The sequence below is a fragment of the Patiria miniata genome, unplaced genomic scaffold (genome assembly GCF_015706575.1).
Source record: "Patiria miniata isolate m_02_andy unplaced genomic scaffold, ASM1570657v1 HiC_scaffold_2, whole genome shotgun sequence".
In the NCBI taxonomy this organism is placed as follows: domain Eukaryota; kingdom Metazoa; phylum Echinodermata; class Asteroidea; order Valvatida; family Asterinidae; genus Patiria; species Patiria miniata.
Genome location: NW_024037058.1, coordinates 14517526 through 14539559, shown reverse-complemented (window position 1 = coordinate 14539559; position 22034 = coordinate 14517526). Strand labels below are relative to the sequence as shown.

The 22034-nt window shown below is 41.2% G+C and overlaps 1 protein-coding gene across 3 annotated transcripts in view; it reads right to left on the bottom strand.

Moving 5' to 3' along the window:
• Positions 1 to 19856, bottom strand: part of LOC119726618 (mitochondrial 10-formyltetrahydrofolate dehydrogenase-like) — a 37683-nt gene extending 17827 nt beyond the window's left edge. Inside the window, exons 1-8 of one of the 3 annotated variants that reach the window (XM_038198365.1) lie at positions 19637 to 19856; positions 8194 to 8335; positions 7373 to 7458; positions 6071 to 6219; positions 4940 to 5105; positions 3199 to 3303; positions 2111 to 2200; positions 683 to 817 (exon numbers count right to left, since the gene is read on the bottom strand). In XM_038198365.1, the coding sequence (XP_038054293.1) occupies positions 683 to 817; positions 2111 to 2200; positions 3199 to 3303; positions 4940 to 5105; positions 6071 to 6219; positions 7373 to 7458; positions 8194 to 8335; positions 19637 to 19681 (918 nt within the window). In that variant the 5' untranslated portion in view covers positions 19682 to 19856. Of the gene's footprint in view, positions 1 to 682; positions 818 to 2110; positions 2201 to 3198; positions 3304 to 4939; positions 5106 to 6070; positions 6220 to 7372; positions 7459 to 8193; positions 8336 to 13431; positions 13456 to 14007; positions 14195 to 19636 lie in introns of those variants that run through there. The other 2 variants (XM_038198366.1, XM_038198367.1) reach the window with 2 other exon arrangements.
• Between the last annotated feature and the right edge of the window lie 2178 nt (positions 19857 to 22034).

Genomic DNA, 22034 nt, shown 5'->3' with positions numbered 1-22034 from the left:
CTACTGGCCCAAAACGTGAAACAAGTCATTTTAACAATATTTGCTTAACATACTAATCCTCCAAATCGATTTATTTCTGAAAAGTGCAGCAAAAGCAAATGTTGTACTTTCCCTTTAATGATCATAGTCCGTATGTCAGATAATGGGGCTTGTTAGCTCTAACCCAATCTGATACCAAATTACACATTCCGTTCTGTTTAGCAGATATTTCAGTCAGCTTGTCAAGCGCACAATTGTGATGCCAATTCACCCTAACCATTCCCGATCCTTCACAATAAAAACAAATTTAAACAACAGGTTTAAAGGATTTTGGAACAATTCTATGCAAGGGGCTTGACAGTTGAATTACAAACGAGGTGCGGTTTGGGTTCTTGCAGAATGATGAATTCTGGAAAATTAAAAAAAGGTTCCCTTGGAAAACTGCCAACGGAGTTTGGGTGAAGCTGAAAAGCTAAACAGTGGTGCGGGCGCTACTTCCATGAAGCTATATACGCCGCAAAAAAACGTGCTCTAAGCAAGTAATACATTTGCTTAACGAAAACAGATAACCAGCCAAAATGCCATGCAATGTTTATTGCTCCTGACTGGCACTCCGGCTGATTTACACTTAGCACATCAATTTGCTAAGCAATTTTTTTTTCCTCTGCTAAGCAGATCTGTGACACTGGGCGGAGGGACTCACCATTTGGCCGTCGTTGCCGGTGAACACCATACCATCCTTGGTGACGATAGCGGGCACGGCACACCCTGGGATTGACACAACCCTACCCTTGGGCCGCCCCCCTTTGATCAGTCTGGAGCCAAACATGGACACTTTCTGCAACAGAAACACAATGACAATACACCTTACAGTCGGTGAAGACACACACAGGCCAACTCTCACTACATGCACTATGGACAGACGTATTGTGATATTCTTGTAACTTTTCCCAAAACTACCCTTTATCTGCTCAAACTCCTTTTGCTGTTTTGAATTCACAACTGAAGCTAGTAAGTTTTTTTCCTCATAAACTCAAAGACAGCACTCAATATTACATAGGTGCAGGTAAAAACCTTTATCTTCAAGCAAACTTGATTCCTCGATCCTGATTGGTCAATCCATGGCAACAAGCCGTGCTACATATAACCATACCGCACGGCCACGGTCCATACCGCACTCCGCGTATTGCGCTATTCTAAGCCTACGTGACGCGATTAGTGCTGCACAATTCACTGTGAATTCAAAAGTTGCGCGTAGGTCACACAGCATGCGTGTTCCAACTTTACTGTGCGTCAAGTTTGCTTGAAGATAAATTCGTTATCACGCTCGCGCTCGTGGAACACGGAAAATGTAGTGCGTCTGTGTCCCACATACCACTCGGCCTTCGGCCTCGTGGCATGTGGGACACAGACGCACTACATTATTCCGTGTTCCACTCGCGCTCGCAAGATAACTAATATTATCATCTCACATGAGTGCCTATATCGGGACAGTCCCACATGATATTGTCACTGTCAATTTAAAAACTAAAAAGTCTAAAAATTAGATGAAAGGTTTGAAAGATGCATTTCTGATAATGTCTTTCTCTCAGATTTAAAAAGTCTAATTTCCATGTACAGTCTGAAAAATGTCAATCCTGCACAGATCATTACGATAGCTTCACACTTGAAGCAAAAGCAAATGTGAATCTGTGAAGTATTCACCCCGTGAATCAACCAACAAGTTGCGCGTTTCATGACATCCAATTTTGGCTTCTCATTCACTTTCAATAATAATAATGCGTTGCTTATATAGCGCCTTGTACCAAAGGTGTTAAAGCGCTTTACAATTGTTACCCCTGTTCATCAGGCCATGAGACCCCTTCTGCAGTAGCTCAAAATCAGCGCATTGTGGCCCGTACCTTCGCAGGTTCCCATTTACTCCTGGGTGGAGAGAAGCAATGCGTGACAAAGTGCCTTGCCCAAGGGCACACGCACCATGACCCCAGGCTGGACTTGAACCCACAACCTGCAGCTTTACCTGCAGACAACGAACCCAATGCCCTTTAACCACGAGTCCACAGCACTCCACGTGTATAAGTATAAAGTGGCCTTTATGTAGTTCAACTGATGGCAGTGTGTGTATATGTACCTGTCCGTCGATGGTGGCCCATGCTCCAGGGATCATGTCATTACCACGGATGAAGTTATGCAGCATCTCTCCTGTCTGGTCCCACTTGATCTGAAACACCGACGTTAAAAGAAAACCAATGAGTATACAGTGGCTATGGAATCATAATCACGAAAGGTAAAACACAAAACTTGCATCCCTCTGATGACTTCCATAGAGTTTAGGCACTCTCCTGAAGATGGTCAGAGCATACTGACCGGAACATCGAGTTTATATCGAGTTCTGAAAAGAACCATTCTCTTAGTTGAGAAATTATTCGCACATGGTGTTTCCGCTAACCTTTCAATATTTAGTATCTCCACCATGCAAAACCTCAAATCTTACTTATCCCTCTGACGCAAAATCAAACATGCAAGATATTGCTTGCAGGGATACACAGGGTGTATTGAAAAAAAAGGTATATTTGTACTCCCAAAATGATGGGTTGACCCTAACTCCCTAGCGTCTTTTACTAGGAACTGGACCAAGTCCATCGAAATCCATCAATCACTGTGCGTTCAATACAAAACTGTACATGACATAATGGAATCCACCACTGATGCACTGGTTGACATTCATGGACTTGCTACACATGGCTTTTATCACAATAGCAGTACAGGAAGCTGGGCAAAATCAATCGTATACCCCTAGCACTGCTTCAGGCCATTAGGCCTAAGTCCATCATACTCCATCAATATTTAGTCACGCCAGGCCTCCAGGACCAAGTCCCCCAAAATCCACCAAAATAGGGGATGGATTTTGATGGAGTTGGGGTGGTTAGAGTTAACATGTAAAAGTTATGAACTTGACTTGAACACTGTCAAAGTGGCTCAGTCTAAAAGGGTAGTTTAATATTCATTTATAACTTATTGGCATCTCTTCAGTCACTGATGACCAAGCACCAATGATTTAAAAAAAAAAAAAAAAAAAAAAAAAAGGCCAATAAACCTTTTTTGCCAAGTTTGTTGAATACGTGGTGAGTTAAGCTGTCAAAAGAATGCGAGTGATGTTCCTGCATAAAGTGGAACATAATGATGTTGTCCATGACTTGGTCGGAATGCTTATCCTACCTCAGCGACTTCCTTCTTCTTCCAGATGGCGTCGTAGGTTGCTCCTTCCTCAGGCTGGGTCACCTTGGGAGCCTTGCCGTCAGCGATCATCTGCACTGCCTCACCCTGAGAGAAAACATTGGAAATAACTGGCTGTATTAAGCTTGGAACTCCAAAACAAGACAGGGCAAATCTCGTAAGGGTGGTACCACAAACTTCCATGCAACTGATTCGGAAGGGCTATTCAATGGAAGTCTTATCATGCATCTTGTCTTGTCACAGGGCTGTGCATTTTCAAGTTATTTCATAACCCTAACTCCCTAGGCCTTTTTTGCTAGGATGTAGCCTCAATCCTGCAAAATCCTCCAATTGGCCTCATGGAAAAATAGCATACAGCCTCAATCCTGCAAATTCCTCCATTTTTTCTTGAATATGGTCCGTGGAGGGGTGACCAATGCCTGCATCCTGCAAAATCCTGTGGCAGTGACTGTCAGTATGTTGAGGCTTGGCCAGTGACATCCTTGAGCAGTAAGGAGGATTTCAAGCATAATCCAGGCCTATATTGATGCATGGCTGAGCAAAAACAACACAAGGTCCGGCCGAAGACCTTGACAAAGTGCATCCGACGAAATCAATAACGCACTTTTGCCATGTAACCTCAATCCTCCAAATTCCTCCACTTTGGCAACGAGGATTCTGAAGGATTCAGGGCGGTTAGGGTTAATTGAATATTCTATTAACTTGGTCAATTTCAAATAGTCAAAATGCACTGATCAAATTTTAAACATGGGCCAGCCTAAAATGGCTGCCTGACTTGACGAAATTTGACAGTGAGCTGGTTAAAACAACATAACGAGGTAGCAAGAATAGCTGTTATTTAACTGATTTTAAAAAGAATTCTGAGCTCATATTCCTCATGGAAGCTTTCCAAACATACGCGAAAGTGGCCTATTTGACAAACAATCAAACCGCACATCTCATCGACCATGAGCCCTGTGACATCATGCTGACCGGCAACGGCAAAGGCTACAATTGTTTTAGCATTGTTTGCATGTTATTTGGCCCACACTAAACTGTCAACACTTTCAATCAATAGGGAGGTTTCGCAAGCGAACGGATACGCTAACACTTACGTTTAGCTTTCCGTATCCGTTTTTTACTTACGTGTAGCGAGCGAGATATGCGTGTCGTCTGCACGTTTAGCGGATAGTGAGTGGCGTATGACGTCATAACTCATGACGTATCCGTCGCACTAAACGTATCCGTTTGCATGCGAAACCTCTCTATTATCTTTCGAGACATACCGGTACGCATGCAGTGCAGAAGAGAACCGGTTGCTAAAAGTTGGCATGACGTGACCACAACATTAATTTTGTCACATGGTGTATATCGTCGCGTCAGTGCAACAACGTCGTAACTTGATTCTTTAACAAAGTGGTATCTCGCGTGAATATGCTCCGCGCAACCAGGTCGTATCTCGCCTGTCGGGACGTCCATTGACTTTGTGTGTACATCCCGGTTATTTTACATGAGATACGAGTCATAGGACCTTTTGACACTGAAAACTTGCGTTTCTTGTACATGACGTCACGCGCCAGTTTGCATCTTGTTACATAGAAATGACGATATGTTCTTTCTAATATCCTGCTCACATTTTTTGATATTGGAATTTAAAAAATTCTATTCTGATTTTCCGTTGATGATTGAATATTTGGTATAATCAGCAAAGCCCCAGGAATCACCCCATCCCACAGTGTCTTACCATAGCTTTGATACCCTCGGGATACAGGAATCTGTTGTACAATGTATCCACGGTATCGTTGGGGTCGACGTACACCTCTCTCTGTAGAAGCACGGGACCGGTATCCAGCCCATCATCGGCATAGAAGATTGAGAACCCACCATAATTGTCACCGCACATCAGAGTCCTACGACAAAGGAAAACAAGTTTCCGGTGAAGACCATTACCGGTAGTTGACTAGCGGTTGATTTGTGATGTAACTTAGGCCTGGGCATTGGTAGCAATGTGCAAATGCCTCCAGTCAATTGACTGTCAAAATTGCTCTGTGGTGCAATCTGAGGCGATTACTGGGCACTTTCCTCTGAGATTTTGGAGCAGAATTTGTTTTAATTTTAAGAAGAATTTTCCTTCATTTGTTAAAATGTACTCTTGTTCTTATAAAGTTTCTTCTGTACTCAAAGTTAAGAACCATGCATTTTCATGTTACCTCGCTGTATTTGCCATGCCTTGATGTGCTTTGGGTGTTTCACATGCACATGGGATACGAGCGATTTCTCTCCACTCGACGCGTAGTTGATAATGTCATGCAAACATTGCAAAAGACCTTGCCAGCGGTTGCTATTTTATCGAAACACTCTTGAAATTCATGCTGATGCCCGTCAATAATAACGGAGTCCCGAAACCATTCCCACCGGAACTTATTTTTCACTTCTTTATCAAGCTCTCGCACTGATCAATCTCCTTGCGACAGTATCGACTTGTTGGGCGCAGCCATGTTGGAAGCATACGTACCCAAACACTCGTACTACTCCCAGCCCACACGTAAAACTACAACGTGCACAATCCACATGATTGTACTGTACTGTATGCCATGCATTGTGCACGCTGAGTAATATTAGTAAGTCTGTACACCTGACCAGCGCAACACGTGCATCTCAATACCGACACAGGAACTAGACCTAAATAATCACCACCTCGGACTAGAGCGAAAAATCACATGACACCGCTAACGGCAACGCATTCTAGCACATTCTACCCCCTATTTTCTCAACGGATTCACATGATTCACGTTGGTGGACTTTTGAGGCCCAAAAAACTGGATTTCCGGAAAAAAACCTGAAGAAATCACATCCCTGTGTTGATTTGTCCTACCAGTTAATAGCTGAAGCCCCTCGGTGTCTTGGAAGGATGGAGGGATGGTAGACAATGGAGCCATGCTGCGGGTGGTCTGTCACCTCCGATGGAATGAACTGGGAGCAGAACGGCATGACGTTCAGGTCCGGTTTGGTCTCCCGGTAGGCCTGTCATGGGCAACCAACCAAAACAAAGATCATGATGAGAAACTAATGCAATTCTAAGCAATTCTACACCCCACATGTCACATCAAAGGGAGACTGACGAGTGCTTCTTAAAATATACATACAGGTAGGATCATTTCGTTGCGTCAGTGCAACACGGTCGTAACTCGATTCTGCAACAAAGTCGTATCTCGCGCGAATACGCTCCGTGCAACAAGGTCATATCTCGACGTCCATTGACTTTGCGTGTACATCCGGGTTATTTTAAGCGAGATACGACCTTTTGACATTCAAAAACTCGCGTTTTGCGTTTATGTCATTTTAGGAGATACGACCTTGTTACACTGATGAGACGATTTGCTCTTTGGGTATTTTTTGGTTTATTTGAAGCAATAAAATTGCTCCAAATCTTAAGGAGGGTGTACAACAACTAACCTGTTGAAATTTCCTCTCAGTGGCTACTAAACATTTTGAGAAATAACAAAAAATGTATTTTGAGCCTCATAATAACTGGATTCAATTGATAATACATGTAGAAATAAGAGTGCCAGGGGCATGCTTTTATTATAACCTCCTTCAGTGATTGTTCTCTTCCGAATTATACTATTTTAGTAAAATGATTTCACATGATACTTAGTATCAGCCCTATCTTAATTTTTATCTGGGCTATTACCAATGTTCCTACGCGCCTTTAAAACAAACAAACAAACAAACACCCCAACAAACAAACAAACAAACTGTCATCGATATAATTATGTGATTGGCACAACCACAGGAATACAAAGTAGAAATATGGAATGAGTTTTGATTTTTTTTTCTGTGAAATTTGTAAAACATCCAAGCATGACTTTCATGTGTACGTTTTATACAGTGTTACCGTCCGTTAAAAGCAAGTCACCTCTGTTGAGCTGCAAAATACTCACAGATATCAAACAGCAAAAATCACTGCTATTGTGTACTAGTTCAATGTGCTTGGCTGAATAGTGCATAGTGAGCATTGACATTTATTGTTGAACACAGCACTGCCAGCTTGGTAGAAAGCTGGTGCAAAATTGCAAGGCAGGTGATTTAACTGTGTTTATATTTTCTTTATTTGATCCAAAAAATTGACTACGGTAATGATTTTGAAAACAGTGTGATATGAAGTGAAACAAACCTCCAGGACTTCTGGGATGGCTTGACCTTTGACCCGCCATCTTGGAAATTTGAAAACACGGACGCCATCTTTCTCTGCAGTGGCCGCTGAATGTCGAGAAAAAAAAAGAAATCATTACACATTATATTGCATGTACAGGTACAAAGAGTGAATTCAATATAATTTACCCTAACCTTCCCAAATCCTCCAATATCCTCTTTGCAAAATGGAGGATTTTGCAGGATTGAAGCTACAATATGGCAAAAGAGTGCTGCTGATTTCGGAGGATGCGTTATGTCAAGGTTTTGGGCCAAACCTTGTGTTGTTTATGCTCAGCCATGCCTACCGGTAAATTCAGGCCTATATTATACTTGGAATCCTCCACACTTCTCCAGGATGTCACTAGCTCTGCCTCAACATATTGACAGTGATTGCTGGCGGACTTTGCAGGATTGAGGCAGTGGTCACCCCTCCAAGGACCACATTCAAGAAATAACGGAGGATTTTGCAGGATTTTTACATGGAGGCAGTTGGAGGATTTTGCAGCATTGAGTTACATCCTAGCAAAAATGCCTAGGGAGTATGGGTAAACATAATATAACGTAATCCCCCAACAAAATTCATTTATCTAAATGGAATTCTTCCCCCATTGGATGTTTCTTTTATTCTATAGAATAATTGTCAGTGAGATAGCCGACTGTGTGATAGATTTTAAACATGCACATTTGGGCAAAAGTCTTGACTGAAGCTATGTATGCAGCTCTCAAATCACGTGTGTAAAATGTCTAAGCCCACAAACAAAAAGTAGCATTTTATAAACAATAAAACGCCGACAACAATACCTAGTTGGTCTGGCTTTCCGTTGACGTCAGGTATCGTGAAGACTCCAACCACCTCGTGACCGTTACTCCTGATCAGCTTGTAGACCTCCTCCCCAAACTGGCTCTGTCCGATGACGGCAATCTTCATCTTGTCCCAAATACTCTGCAAACAAAAAGGCAACAACGGAAAAAAAATTGCTCAAAAATTGTCATCGCAATTCTAAAACTTCAATCACACTGCAAATGTTACCTGTACACATGTTCACATGGGCTCAGTGCATGAACTATACATGTACAGTTGAGTCTCCTTAATAATACAAACTCGTTCGGACCTAGCCAAATTGTTTGTTATATCAGAATTTTGTATTAAGAGGAACATCAGTCCCATTCATTGTGCACATAAATGCGCAGTCAGGAACAAGGCTTTATGTTTGTTAGAACCAGAATTTGTATTAACAGAGTTTGTACTAATGAGAGTCGCCTGTAGATGGTTCATTGTGACCACTGGGACAGACCGAGTATGTGCACCCAACTTGTCTTTACTATACTCACAAGGACCTGCCCCTTTCCTTCTTTTGTTCACTTTTGTTTGTACTATAACTTTTTCTCGACAGCTCCCATAAGGTTTGTACATGAATTCTCGAGAGGACCTGGGCCCAGGGCCCAATTTCATAGCACTGTTTAACAGTAAGCAGAAAAGTTGTGCTTACTATAGCAGAAAATTATGCTCCTGCTTAAGCACTATTTCATGCTAATGGTTGCGCGCGCATGGAGATTCTATTGTTACGTCACTGATTTAAGCAAAGTTTTCTTCTGGGGTTAAGCGTGCTTTTGCTGTGCTTACTGCTTAACGGTCCCTATGAAATAGATGGAGGCTCGGTAAGCACAAAGTCTGCTGTTAAGCAGCGCTATGAAATTGGGCCCAGGTCCTGAGGCTCACTGAAATCGCACACACCCCATTGTCCCAAGTCCTCAGTCTGAATGGATAACCAACCCACTGGTTCGCGCATGTACATTGTATGGCCCGAAATATGCCCAACAAATTTATTCTGAATGTGCACAAGTCCATCTAGAGCGTCTTTGTCTGAGCATCATGCGTACTGCGCCAAAGCACTTGTGTCCCTCCAAGCAGCTTCCCATCAACTCTCCCTTTTTAACTATTCAGGGGATACTGGAGCATGGAGTCCATATTTTTAGGGAGGGGGGGGGGGCCTAACATCCCACTCTGATCAATGCTAAGTATTTACCTTGCACTAGAAAAATCCTTAATTTCCTTTTCTTGAAATACAGTATTGCTAATATTGGTTCATTGCTTAAACCCTTTAGACTTTCTGGGAGTTGGCTTCAAGTTCAACAACATTTGAAAAATCCTACAACTGCCACTGGACTTGGGATATCATTTTCTCAACTGTTTTTTTTTATAGAAAAAATACCCACAATTGGAGGGGAACAAATAAGGCAACTTGGGGTATTTTAGAAGACATCAACTGTGAAAACACTAATTCAATGCATGAATATTTTTCTCCATTGCCATACACACAACTGCTTACAGCAGTATACAACAAAGCAAACCAGCTGTTCATTCTCACATCACTGGCTGAAATTGAGTACCTTAAGAAAATTATGTACATGTACATCCTAATGATGAACCGTCCCACTCCCAAGAGAGACTCGGTTTGTATTGTCATTTGCAACACAATAAAGTGTGTGGTTGGTGATTGTGAATAGAAGTAATACCACAACAAAAAACTAAAACCCAAACAGCTGTGAGTGGAAAAGTACTGGAAGTGAGATGAGCTAAACACACAAGATGATATTTCATGTTTTCTCAAATCAAACGGTACGTGAACATCATGCATGATTACGCTACCGGTACAGTGGTGTACATGTACTACACATGCATACATGTAGTACATGTACATTGAGAATCAGACCCCTACCGGTACATAATATCTCCTGCATGTTACAGTCCACATGTTCAGTGTTCAGTAGTACCTGTACTCGATGCAATGCAACATGTACACATACATGTACATTGTGTACATTGCATCACGCCATTCTAAATGTCAGGGAGGCCTTAAGTTTCCTCTTGGATTAATGCCAAAAGCACATTAAAACAATCATAGATGAAGGGAAACAGATTCAGAAAGTCACCAGAAAAATTCGTTCTTTTTGGTTATTATTTTAATTAACGTACCTCCAATGTCCTCAAATGGTCCACCATTAACCCTAACCGAACTCAACCCATCAAAGTTCCGCAGCAGGTTTTGTTTAAATCTGTTGGGATAGGTACAGTACCCCTAAACTGAAGGTCTTTGACACTGAGGTTGGCATACCTCCAGAAACCAAGTCCAACAGTGTGTGTGTACAATTTCCCATGTGGGTGTTGGAATTATGGTTCCTGGTAAATTAGGCTGGGGAGTTAGGGTTAATATTCTGGTTACACCTCTATGTTCCGACACCCCTATGTTCCGACTGCACATATTCCTATTCCTAACACTAACCCTAACCCTAACCGGGAGTAACACAATCTAGGTTGTCGGAACATAGGGGTGTCGGAACATAGAGCAGTCACCAATATTCTCATATACTGTATAGGCATAACCCTAACCACCCCAAATCCATCAAAATCCATACCCCGGTTTTGGTGGATTTTGGGGGACTTGGTCCAGACATGCCAGAAGGCCTGGCATGACTAAATATTGATGGAGTACATGTACAGTGTGTATATGATGAACTTACAATGGGCCTAATGGCCTGAACTGAAGCAGTGCTAGGGGTATCCGATTGATTTTGCCTATAGCTTCCTGTACTGCTATTGTGATAAAAGCCATGTGTAGCAAGTCCATGAATGCCAACCAGTGTGTCAGTGGTGGATTCCATTATGTCATGTACAGTTTTGTATTGGACGCACAGTGATTGATGGATTTTGATGGAATTGGTCCAGTTCCTGTAAAAGACGCTACGGAGTTAGGGTTAAGGTTTTTTCAATATTTCAGTGAAATTTTCATTTAGGATGTAAGTCAATTATTGTGTAAACATTTGGAATAGTTCTCGCATATTGACAATTATTATTGAGCATGACACAAGACTGCTGTTTTGACATCACGGAGCAAGTTTGAATGTCAAAAATCTTTCAACCATTCGTTGTCCTCTTGTTACTACAGACCTATATCATGCTGCCACCATTTCAGTCATGATCCCTGTATCCAATAACAGTACTGAATGATATTTTTTTTGTGCAAAAAGGAACCAGACTATTTTTCCTTCCCGCCTCGCTTTGGTTACGTTGATTTGAATGGGTAAAAAAAACAAGATAGCTGCAACATGATAATGGTCTAGATTAAACAATGCGACCGTACCAGTAATTATGAAATGCTACCAGTATTTTTTTTTTGATTTAGGGCCCAGCAGATTTACTACAAAGCAGCATGCATGTACATGTAAAAGATTCCTGGTATACATGCAGATTGAGTATAAAAAGCAACGTGGTGGTTATTACGCAATTGAACGCCAACTCAGCAGGACACTTACTGGAGCAAATCTAGATAAACAAATACACAATTGGCACGTTATCTGCTATCAAGATGGTAAACAGAAATTGCTTAATAATCCAGCTCAAACAGGATTCGTTTCTGACTGCGGACTTTGATTCTAGACTAATTCTAGCAAATGAACTTTGATTCCTAGACACACCCACTGATTGGATGTATGTACATTTGGCACATGTAGCACACATCCATGAGCATCCATGTACATGTACAGTGATCAACCTGTAATGTACCTGTACATTGTACATGTATCACATTGGTTACATAACACCACTGTTGAAGAAGACTACCCAGCGGCAGTAAAATAAATATGAGAACTGGATTATTTCTCTCAGGTTGCGATAACCCTAACTCTATTGCCCTCATGTAGATGTGGACGAACATGTATACCTATACAAAGACAAGTACAGTCGAACACCTTTATAACAAGGTCCTTGGAACTTGACAAATTACCTTGTTAAAACAGGTACCTTGTATTACCAGTAATGGAAAACAAAGAAAAACAAGGACTTGGGACCTAACATTTTCCTTGTTATAAGCAGGATGTTACAGCGCTTTTCTTATCAGGGTTCAATTGTACACATGTAACGAGCCTTTTTAAATTACAAATACAAGACAGAGCTAAAGATACATTTCCGTGCTATTTTCGAGTTTCATCCCGAAAAAAAAAATAGATTTCCTTTCTAAATTGCTATTTTTGAAGTCGAACAAAAGTTATTCACTTTTGAGTGAAACATCAAACAAAAAAGAAATGTTTAGTTATTGAATTATTACTTCATAATTTCAAATTATTGGCTGCAACTGCAGAGGGGTAGGCTGGTTCCTGCCTCACAATTAGTATCAATAATGTACGGGCCGGGAGTCGGTTGCTCGCAAAGCGAATCTGTTTGTGCCAAAACAATTTAGGCCTACTATTTTTCCAAAGATTTTTTTTTTTCAAAAGTCGCAGACATAAAAAAAAAAGGGGCAAGGAGGGTTTTTGTTGATGGAACAATGCAAGTTGAAAATTTATAGAAAAAGAAAAATTTGTTATATATCATGGGAAATCCAAACTCCCACCAAAAGTGTTAATTCTGCTGAACCCAACATTTATAAGCCAACAGCACGCCATTTTGTTTGCTACTCAGATGAACATATAATCTAAAAAGCAAATACACCCTCTGTTGGGTTTCAAGTCAAACTCGGTCCCAAACCAACTTGGTCCATGGAGGTAGGTCCGAGTTGACTCAGTCTGAGTCAACTCGGTTACAGGTCAACTCGGTCCCCGGTCCCAGGTAAACTGTGAAATCTGAGGGAAAAAAATTGCTCGAGGAAGACACAAGTGGTGAAAAATCAAATTGCGTCACGTTAGGGGCCATACCACATCAGGGGATGCACATGTACGTCAACAATACAAGAGGCCTCAAATTATCAGACCTTTGTTTGCGCACATTAATTTTTTTTACCATAGGGACCGGGTTGACTAGGGACCGAGCTCACCTGGGACCGAGTTGACTTCACTTGGGACCGAGTTCACCTGGGACCAAGTTGACTCCACTTAGGACCGAGTTGACTCGGACTGAGTTGACTTGTGACCGAGTTGACCTGCACCCCTTTGCTGGACCATACATTGAGCAATACATGGTTCCCAAAACTACTTCAAGCTGCCCTCATAAAATAAGTCAACTACTTTCTAAAATCAAAGCCCATACACGTACTGTACACATACCTTATTACTATACTGTCAGCAAATCAAACTTCTATTGATACCGGTACCTGCACCTCTCACAACTACGCATCGACTGAATCAGACTGATTGATACCAAACAATTATCAATGGTTCTCAAGGACAGTTAATTTTAGTAACACCATGTTCAATCAGTATACGGTACAATCAAATCAGTACCTCAGTAGACTTTGACTGTCTACTTTTTTTAGACTCCGAATCTAAATATACATGTAGTTCAAACTCTAAATAAAAATCACTCAAGATTTTATCCACAATCTTATTCTTAATTTAGATCCATTACAGGTGTACATCTCAATGTCCTTGGGATTAAAGAGTCATGTACGTAAAATGGTTAATTACGGGTCTTTCTCCTTATTATTCAGAACAATACAATGTAATTCAATATATATATACATGTACAGCACATATTACCAGCAAAATCCTCAGAGCAAAATCCTTATCGAATGATATAATCATACAGCACACATTCCTTTTTATAGCTCCATGGTAAAACAAAGCAAGTCTAGAAAATGCAATTGTAAACAGGAAACACTGTGAACAATGAGCATTACTTACTTTAAAGGTCACTGGTTATAGACAATGAAGTTCCAAGTTCACAATGTAAGGTGAAGGTCTTTGCAGAATCAAGAGAAGTACAGGGCAGAGGTTATGTGCAAGACTTGAAGCAGGTGCTTACGTACAGGTTTCTAAAAGCCCAAGCTGCACATGTGCTGAGTGTAATGTGTCACAATGGACATGCTTGTGCTGCATGACAGAAAAACCCCAAGCCAAACAACGCTGACACTCATGCATAATTCATGTGCTTGCGTCCCAGGGACTGGCTGCACAACCAGCCAATCACAGGAGGCCAGTCCAGAGAAACAGACACACCCCCTACAGGCCCTCTCCACACTGGCCAATCAGAGTGGCCGTTAGATGTATTCTAATTATCTCCTGACTGCAGGGGCGGTGCGGTGCACTGCACAAGACCTTTAAAACATTTTTGTCCATGGATATAAAACCTATTGTGTGTCTGGTTTAGTGTTGAACACAGCAGTGGGTATTGCAAAACAAACTGTAGAGCTGTGATCAACCATGGACCATTTATTGGATCACACAAAAAGCCATAGTACTTTTTTTCTGGAACTTTCTGACAGTTGAGGAAAAAGACAAACACACTTTTTTATGTCGCAAGAGCATCTCATGAACATAATCGTATGTACGTGTATATGAACTATGCATTACGAATCAAGCACGAAAATAGTTAATTCACATAAAAAATTGCCGACATACTGACTGAATGAATTGGGCAAACAAGTAAAAGCTACCCTTTTTGGGATATTCAACAATAAGTATTTGTGTTTCACTTTAATTCTTCCCTTAATTTATTACAAAGAAATGGTCATCAGAAAAAAATCAACCACTGTTGAAGCTAGGATGAGGACAGTTTATCTAAAAGTTGGGTAACTAATCTAGTAACATTAAGAAACTAAGACAAAATTCAACCTTTAACCCTAACCCCTTGAGCAATACACGTATTTCTAGAAAGTGTCCTAAACCCACCAAAATCTACCAATTTTGTCGTGCAACAAAATGTTGGTGTCTGTTCCATCAGAATCCACCAGTGAGTCCATCAAAATCCACCAATGTAGTACATATACCTCATACACACCAAATGATCAAAGTCTCCCAACTTGTTCAATACGGAGGTATCCTGAATCCGCCGAAATCCTTCAAAACAGGGGTGTGGATTTTGATGGATTCAGGTACGTGAAGGGTAAAAGGAAATCTTGTGCACAGAATGTAAAACAGTTCCTTTTCTGTGACTAGCTGCGCAAACAAATTTAGATTTACCCAGAAGGAAGTGTATGAGTCATATGCAGCAATTCTTTGTGTCCATCATGTGATATTTAAAGTGGCATACATGTAATTCGCAGTGCTCTTTCGAGTTTCATCCAGATAAAAGAGATTTGTTTTCTTATTCGCTATTTTTCCAGCAGTACGCAAGTCATTCCACCTCCCATAAAAAAATACAACCAAAACAAAGAAGGAAAAAGTATCTATAAAAAAATAAAACATGAATATTTCAAATAAACAAACAAACAAACAAACAAATTACACACACACACACGCAAACGCATGAACTGCCTGATCGTACATTCATGAAGATTTCATGACATACGCGGCGCCCAATTAAAAATAAAACTATGGGCAAATTCACCTCTCGGTCTAGGGAATTTTCACAGAATTCCAGTCATAAATTCTATGAAGTTATTTTTTGATTGTAAAAAAAATCCCTTGTGTTAGTTGTGTACTAAATCTGGTTCACGTAGATTCAACTATGCAGTACCCAACATTTTCATGCAGATTTTGAGCAATAAAGCTTTTTACAAAAAAACCTGAACACGTACAATACAGGTTTTAAGTTACCGGTACCTACGCACACTACCGTAGCTGTGTCGAATGCGCGGCACACGGTAAATGCGTTACCAACAAACGTTTTGCCCATATTTTTCCAAATTACAGTTTTTCATGCACGACTGGCGGTCTATGCGTTAATACACGTACGTCTGTGACACACACACACAAACAAACAGCGCCACCAAGTGTCAGAGGGTGAGTAGTGTCCATGGAATGTGTATTGCTTCAAAACGCCTCCTGTCTTTCAGGCATGTGCCTCTTCGAGTCTTCTCCGTTTCTTGTCCGGGCTTTTTGGAAAAATGAAGGAGGCACCCTCCCCCTTCCCCAAGATGGCGAATTTTCCATTACTGCGGATGAATTCTCTGATTTTCTTGACTCTTTTGCTGATCAATATAAAATTGTGTCCAAAGAGCCCGTAACCCTAGATGCACATTGACAATACATGTATATGTACATGTATGTACATGTATCGACAAAATATTTGCAAAATACATTGCAAATGTATGGAAAAAAAGAAGAAGGCTTGCGGGGACAAGAAACTGGCCCTAATGTAAAACTGCTTGGTTTAAAGTAAATCATAAAGTTGAGTTACGTGTATATTTGGTTGTTCATTAAAACCTGCATATCTCGGTGTTATGCACAAACCATAGGCATTTTCAAATACCATACATGTACATGTACTGTGCACAGGATTAATGTTCCAATGCTTGCATAGTATTCACATATTCAACTAAATCAAGTTTGCTGATCTCATTAAATTCAAAAACCCGTGTAACAACGTGGAGGATGGTTACAGGTAACTGAATCAAGATTAACATCAGGCTGTTGTTTCAGCCTGTTTGTACCGGTTCTTTGAAAACAATGCTAGAATCAATTTGCAATAGTTTCAGAGGTAACATGATTTATGAATAATGAAAGGTTTGCGGAAACACCATGTGCGAATAATTTCTCAACTAAGAGAATGGTTCTGAAAAGAACCAGAGGTTCCCGCAGAATGGTTCTGAAAAGAACCAGATGGTGTTTCCGCAAACCTTTCATTATTTAGTATCTCCACCATGCAAAGCCTCAAATCTTACTTATGATATAAGAATTTAAAACGTCATGTAATTTTCAAAATGTCAGGTTCGGGGAATTCTCAAAATGACTTGGTATTCAACATAGTCCATGAATATTGGGCATGAAACAATTGTCAGAACCTGAGCAATAGAAAAGTCTGTCCTTTGCACAACTTATTGTTGATAATAATTTTACATACATATGTACACCCCAACTTTACTACAATTGGTCCCAACTTCATACCGTCCCAACTAAAATTGTTCCAGTCATGCCAGTTGGGTATGCCTAATCCCACTAGTGTGGTATTGCTGCGATAACGGTATTGCTGTGCAGCGCAGCAATATCGTTGCCACACTAGTGGGGCTAGGGCTTGCCCAACTATTGGCACAGCATAGTTTTCATGGCAGAATGAAAAATAAAACCAAAATAATAATACAACTTATTGTAGGCCTATGGGCTCTGTGCACAAATACCCCAATCAACGGCCAGAAAAGAAGAGTTGGGGCTGACCTAGACTGGTTCCCGATCCATCCACTGCGTATTTCGCATGTATCAAAAGTTATGAGGTTGGGATTTAGTCTCGGAGACAATCGCAAGTTGAATTAGAACGTATTCGCGCACCGACGATGCCTGACACTCACACGAAGACGCGGTGGTTATAGCTTTTGCACATTCAGGACATCGTGGCTCATGCGTACTTCACTCGCGAACCAGTACGCGCACGCTGTGTGTCCTGTCCACGGAGCTCTCAAAAGAGGTGAAAATGTGCCCTCTTTTTGAGTGAAATTTCCAGATTCGTTTGCACACGTTTGCGTATCAAAATTTTAACATGAAATTTCACGAAAATTAGACATCTGAAAAAGGCAGCACTTTGTGATTAGCCTATAAAGAGGGTGAGTATGCTTCTAAAGCAAAAAAACCTACAAACTAAGCCTAAATGTGAAAATCAAAATTTGACAAAGTTCGACATGTTTTTGTACATGGTGGAAGTGTGGCCTTTATTTACGGAGGTAGTCCAGTACATTGGCCACATTTATGGGGCTAGAACTCGCCCGTGAATACGCGGACGGCCCTGGACCAGGCCAGTGGCCAGCACGTTGCCAATTTTGCGTGGCACGTGCCCGACCACCTTGCCGGTGACATCCACCACAGCTGCACAAGGGTGATGTCTGGTTTTGATCCCTAGGACGCGCAATCAAGCTAAACAGTTTGTCAAAGTCGCACACCTAAAACGTTAAACTTTTGAGGAAAAAAAGTTATAGTCTTCTTTAAAATTAACCACTATGAAACTTATAGTTCTCATTAAAAAATTAATTTTTGTGAATTCCTGGCTTAATATTATAATATTAAGTTAACAGTTATTGAAATCATCGGAAAAGGATGAAGTGCCAGTCGACAAGATGGCGCCATTGCTGGACTAGGCATGTTGTTGGGAGTTGTGAAAAGTAAATGAAAATTTCCTCAAAACGTACAGGTGAGTTTTAAATTTACGCAGATAGAAAGTTAGGTAGGAATCCTAGTAGGATTGTAAATAATAATATAAAACTAGAAAGTATATCTTTTGCGTAGATTTTCCATCTTTTTTTTGGATTTGAAGCTAAAGTTTGAAGCTAATCGTGACAATTCGACAATTAGGGAATAAATGTGTGCTCAAGAGGTTTTTATCACTCTGTTTAAGACCACTTAGAGTCTGGGTGCTGATAATTACCCGAGCCGAGGCTCGGGTAATTATCAGCACCCAGACTCTAAGTGGTCTTAAACAGAGTGATAAATACCGACGGAGCACATATTTATTCCCATTCATAAATACCTTTTCGGTAAAAAAAAATCATATAATTCGTTCAAAACATGCCGATTTTGTTCAACAAATTCACTTTATGTTTCTTGAAACATCCCTCTTGCAAAATAATGGAGTGTTCAGCTGGGGAGTAAGATGTAAACAACCCTTTTATGGAGATTGACGCGCGCGTATCATGTTCTGCGCGATGTCGTGCAGAACGCACCTGGCGCGTTGCGTTTTGAATTTAGAACTATAAAATTCTGACTCCCTGGTAGTGTTGCGCATGCCTACGTGAGGATTGTGAACGTTCAACCAATCAAACGATAAGAGGCACTGGATTTTTAGGAGTCCGCATTTTATTGTGACACTGGAAAAGTGTTTAAGACCAGCTAGCCATGTCTTTATCATCCGTTAAAGACTGGCCACGTGACGGGCTCTCGACCAATAGGAATGCGTAAACTGTCTAAGGTATTTATGAATCATGAATGGTTGTTAAAGAGGAAAACGTTGTCGAATTCTAGCTAGCTAGGCCCCCTATTTATTCCTCCATGGTCGAATTCATACTTTTCCCGAACTGTTAATGTTAACATGGTCATGATGGTTCGACTAGTGTTAATTGAGAATATGATGAAGAAAAAAGTGGCGTCAGGTTGGAATATTCTTTGACAAAAATTTCTGTAGCTCACGTAGGCCTAAGCATGCTAAGTGATTTTCATCACGATTAATCATTAATGCAATGTTCATGAGCTGAGACCGCGACCTTGACCTTTGCCCTTCAAAAATGGAGGAAACGTGACGGTGACCCCGTGCCGTGTGAAATTGCACGCGCCGCTCTTGGCCTTGGGAAGACCGAGTCTGAGACCGAGAGAGTGAGACTGATTCACTGAATCGATCATGATCAGTGTGATGTGCTTAAGTTAAAATGAAAGATTCTTCTTGACTTCTTACCTGAGACGTGGAGAAACGCCTGATAAATCTAGAAGCTGCTAGCATGATGATGGTTCCCTACCGTATGGCGACGTTTAGGTTATCACAGCGACGTGTCACGTACCTAGACCTTGCGATAACCTTACGGATCGGTTATTTTTCAGGATTGGCGGCGCTAGCGATAGTTTGTTGGATTGAACTTTGCTTGTGTTGTTTGTGCGTCATCTGTCGTGTCAACTAAGGTCAACAGTGCCAGAAAAAGTTTTAAGACGCCTGTTCTGATTGGTTTAGTAATATGACCTTCCGACCTCAAATCAATTGTAGACTTAATGGCAGTCGTTATAGTTGTATGCGGCGTTTATGTAGTGTTTTCAATGCATTAGTTTAGCGGCGTTCACAAAATATGACTCACAGCCAGTCTACATATAACAAATAACGTTGTTACGCCCCTTAGGCTTAGGGGGTTTACCAAACCTCGGCTTAGGCTTCGTCTTCGGCTTCGTCTCCGGCTTCGTCTCCATATGCAGCCATTTTGAAGCCTCTACCAAATGAAGGCTCCGATTTAAGTTAGGCTCATTGATCTCCATATATGGAGATCAATGGTTAGGCTTCATTTACTATGCGGCTCCATTTTTAGGCCCAAATATTGGAGCCTGGCGAAGCCTTGCAAGGAGGGGACTTCATATGGGGCTCCGTGACGTATGTGTCACGTGACGGACAAACAAAAATGTTAGTCCGTTTAGTAACTAGGACTCTACGAATCACCTTTTTTAACATTTGGACATGGTCGGGCGATAGTAGAGTCCTATAGGTACATAGCCTTATTGCGTTACTAATAACTTTTTTGACCATTTTCACTCGTACCCCCAATCAAAATCTTCAGATTTCACCCCCCGGCAAAACAGTCTTCAAACTAACTTATGCGACCCTGTAGGCATTGTCATAGGGGTAGATGATAGATCAAACCTAAATCTTTAAGACTTGCCAGTGTTATTTCTAATATTATCCCGAAAAATTAATTCCTTTTGTAATGATTATTTTCCAAGCAATAAAAAATACTTAATTTTGAATGATGAGAGACATTGACCAAAAAAATCCTGTTCAGTTATTGAATTATAACTTAACTATTTCGCAATCAAGTATACCACAATCAACAAAGATGGCCTTCTTCAGAGCCTGTGTGGAGAGCATTCTTCTCTATGGAGCCGAAACCTGGACCATGAAGAAGGAGCTTCAAGATCGCCTTGATGGCACATACACTAGGCTTCTTATGACGTTGCAGAACATGCCAGGGCGTGAGAACAGGACTAAAGAACAGATTTACGGAGACACTCCACCTATCTCTGCTATTGTTGCTCAACGAGTTCGCTTTGCTGACTACTGCTACCATGCTTTAACAGGTCTGATGTATAATTTTGGAGACTTCCATGCCCTAATAGCCAGGACGAAGACCCTTCAACTACATTGATGTGATTGGCAGAGACACCCAATGTGCAATTGAAGACCTTCCGTACATAATGAGGGATAAAGACACCTGGCGTGGAGTCAGGGGCGGCGGAACCGGGGGGGGGGGGGGGGGGGCTTTCGGGGGATTTGCCCCTTTGCTGCCATAAAATAATGTGCCCCTCGAGCATAAAAGTGGCCCCTCGAGATAATTGAAAAATCTTAAATTATCTTACTATTTCTTAAAATTAACAATTTCCCAATAATGATATGCCCCAAAACCCATACAATACGCCCTGAAAATGAGCACATAATGCATAGTTATCATATAATCATCGGTTTTGAATAGCGCCCCCTATGTTGAAAGGTGTTACCAGCCCCCCCCCCCGGAGGCCAAGTGTCCGGTGAAAAAAACGTGTCGACCGTTTTCAGCAAAAATGCTGAGCAAGTGCCCCTTTTTTGGTGATGCCCCCCCCCCAGTTTCAAACCCGTTCCGCCGCCGCTGCTTGAAGTTGTGAAGGAGATCTCGGTTGCGACCCTAGATGATGATGATGATGATTTCGATTTAGTGGTTGTAAGACAATTCCCGTTCGCGTGGGCTAGGCTGGTTCTCACCTAGTCAGTATCGATAAAAGTACCCCCCCCCCCAAAAAAAAAGGAAAAATGTGACAGCTAGACTTCACAAAAATGAGGGGAAAAGAATTTATTTGGTTGGAATGAAAATATTCGAAAATTTATTCAGAGAAAAGAAATCAGATTTGGATATAATGCCCATTGTACTCTTTCCCGCAAAGTATTTCAAGACAGACTCAAAATTTCACAGCAGAGCCCGCTTTTTTGTATGGATATGACACAAATAAAGCCATTTATTGGCGCTATTTATCAATATCATTGTCATTCCATGGTCATTCATAGCTCGACAATATTGTTATGTACAACGTGCAACGACGAAAGGTGCCGAAGCATCGCGAATGGT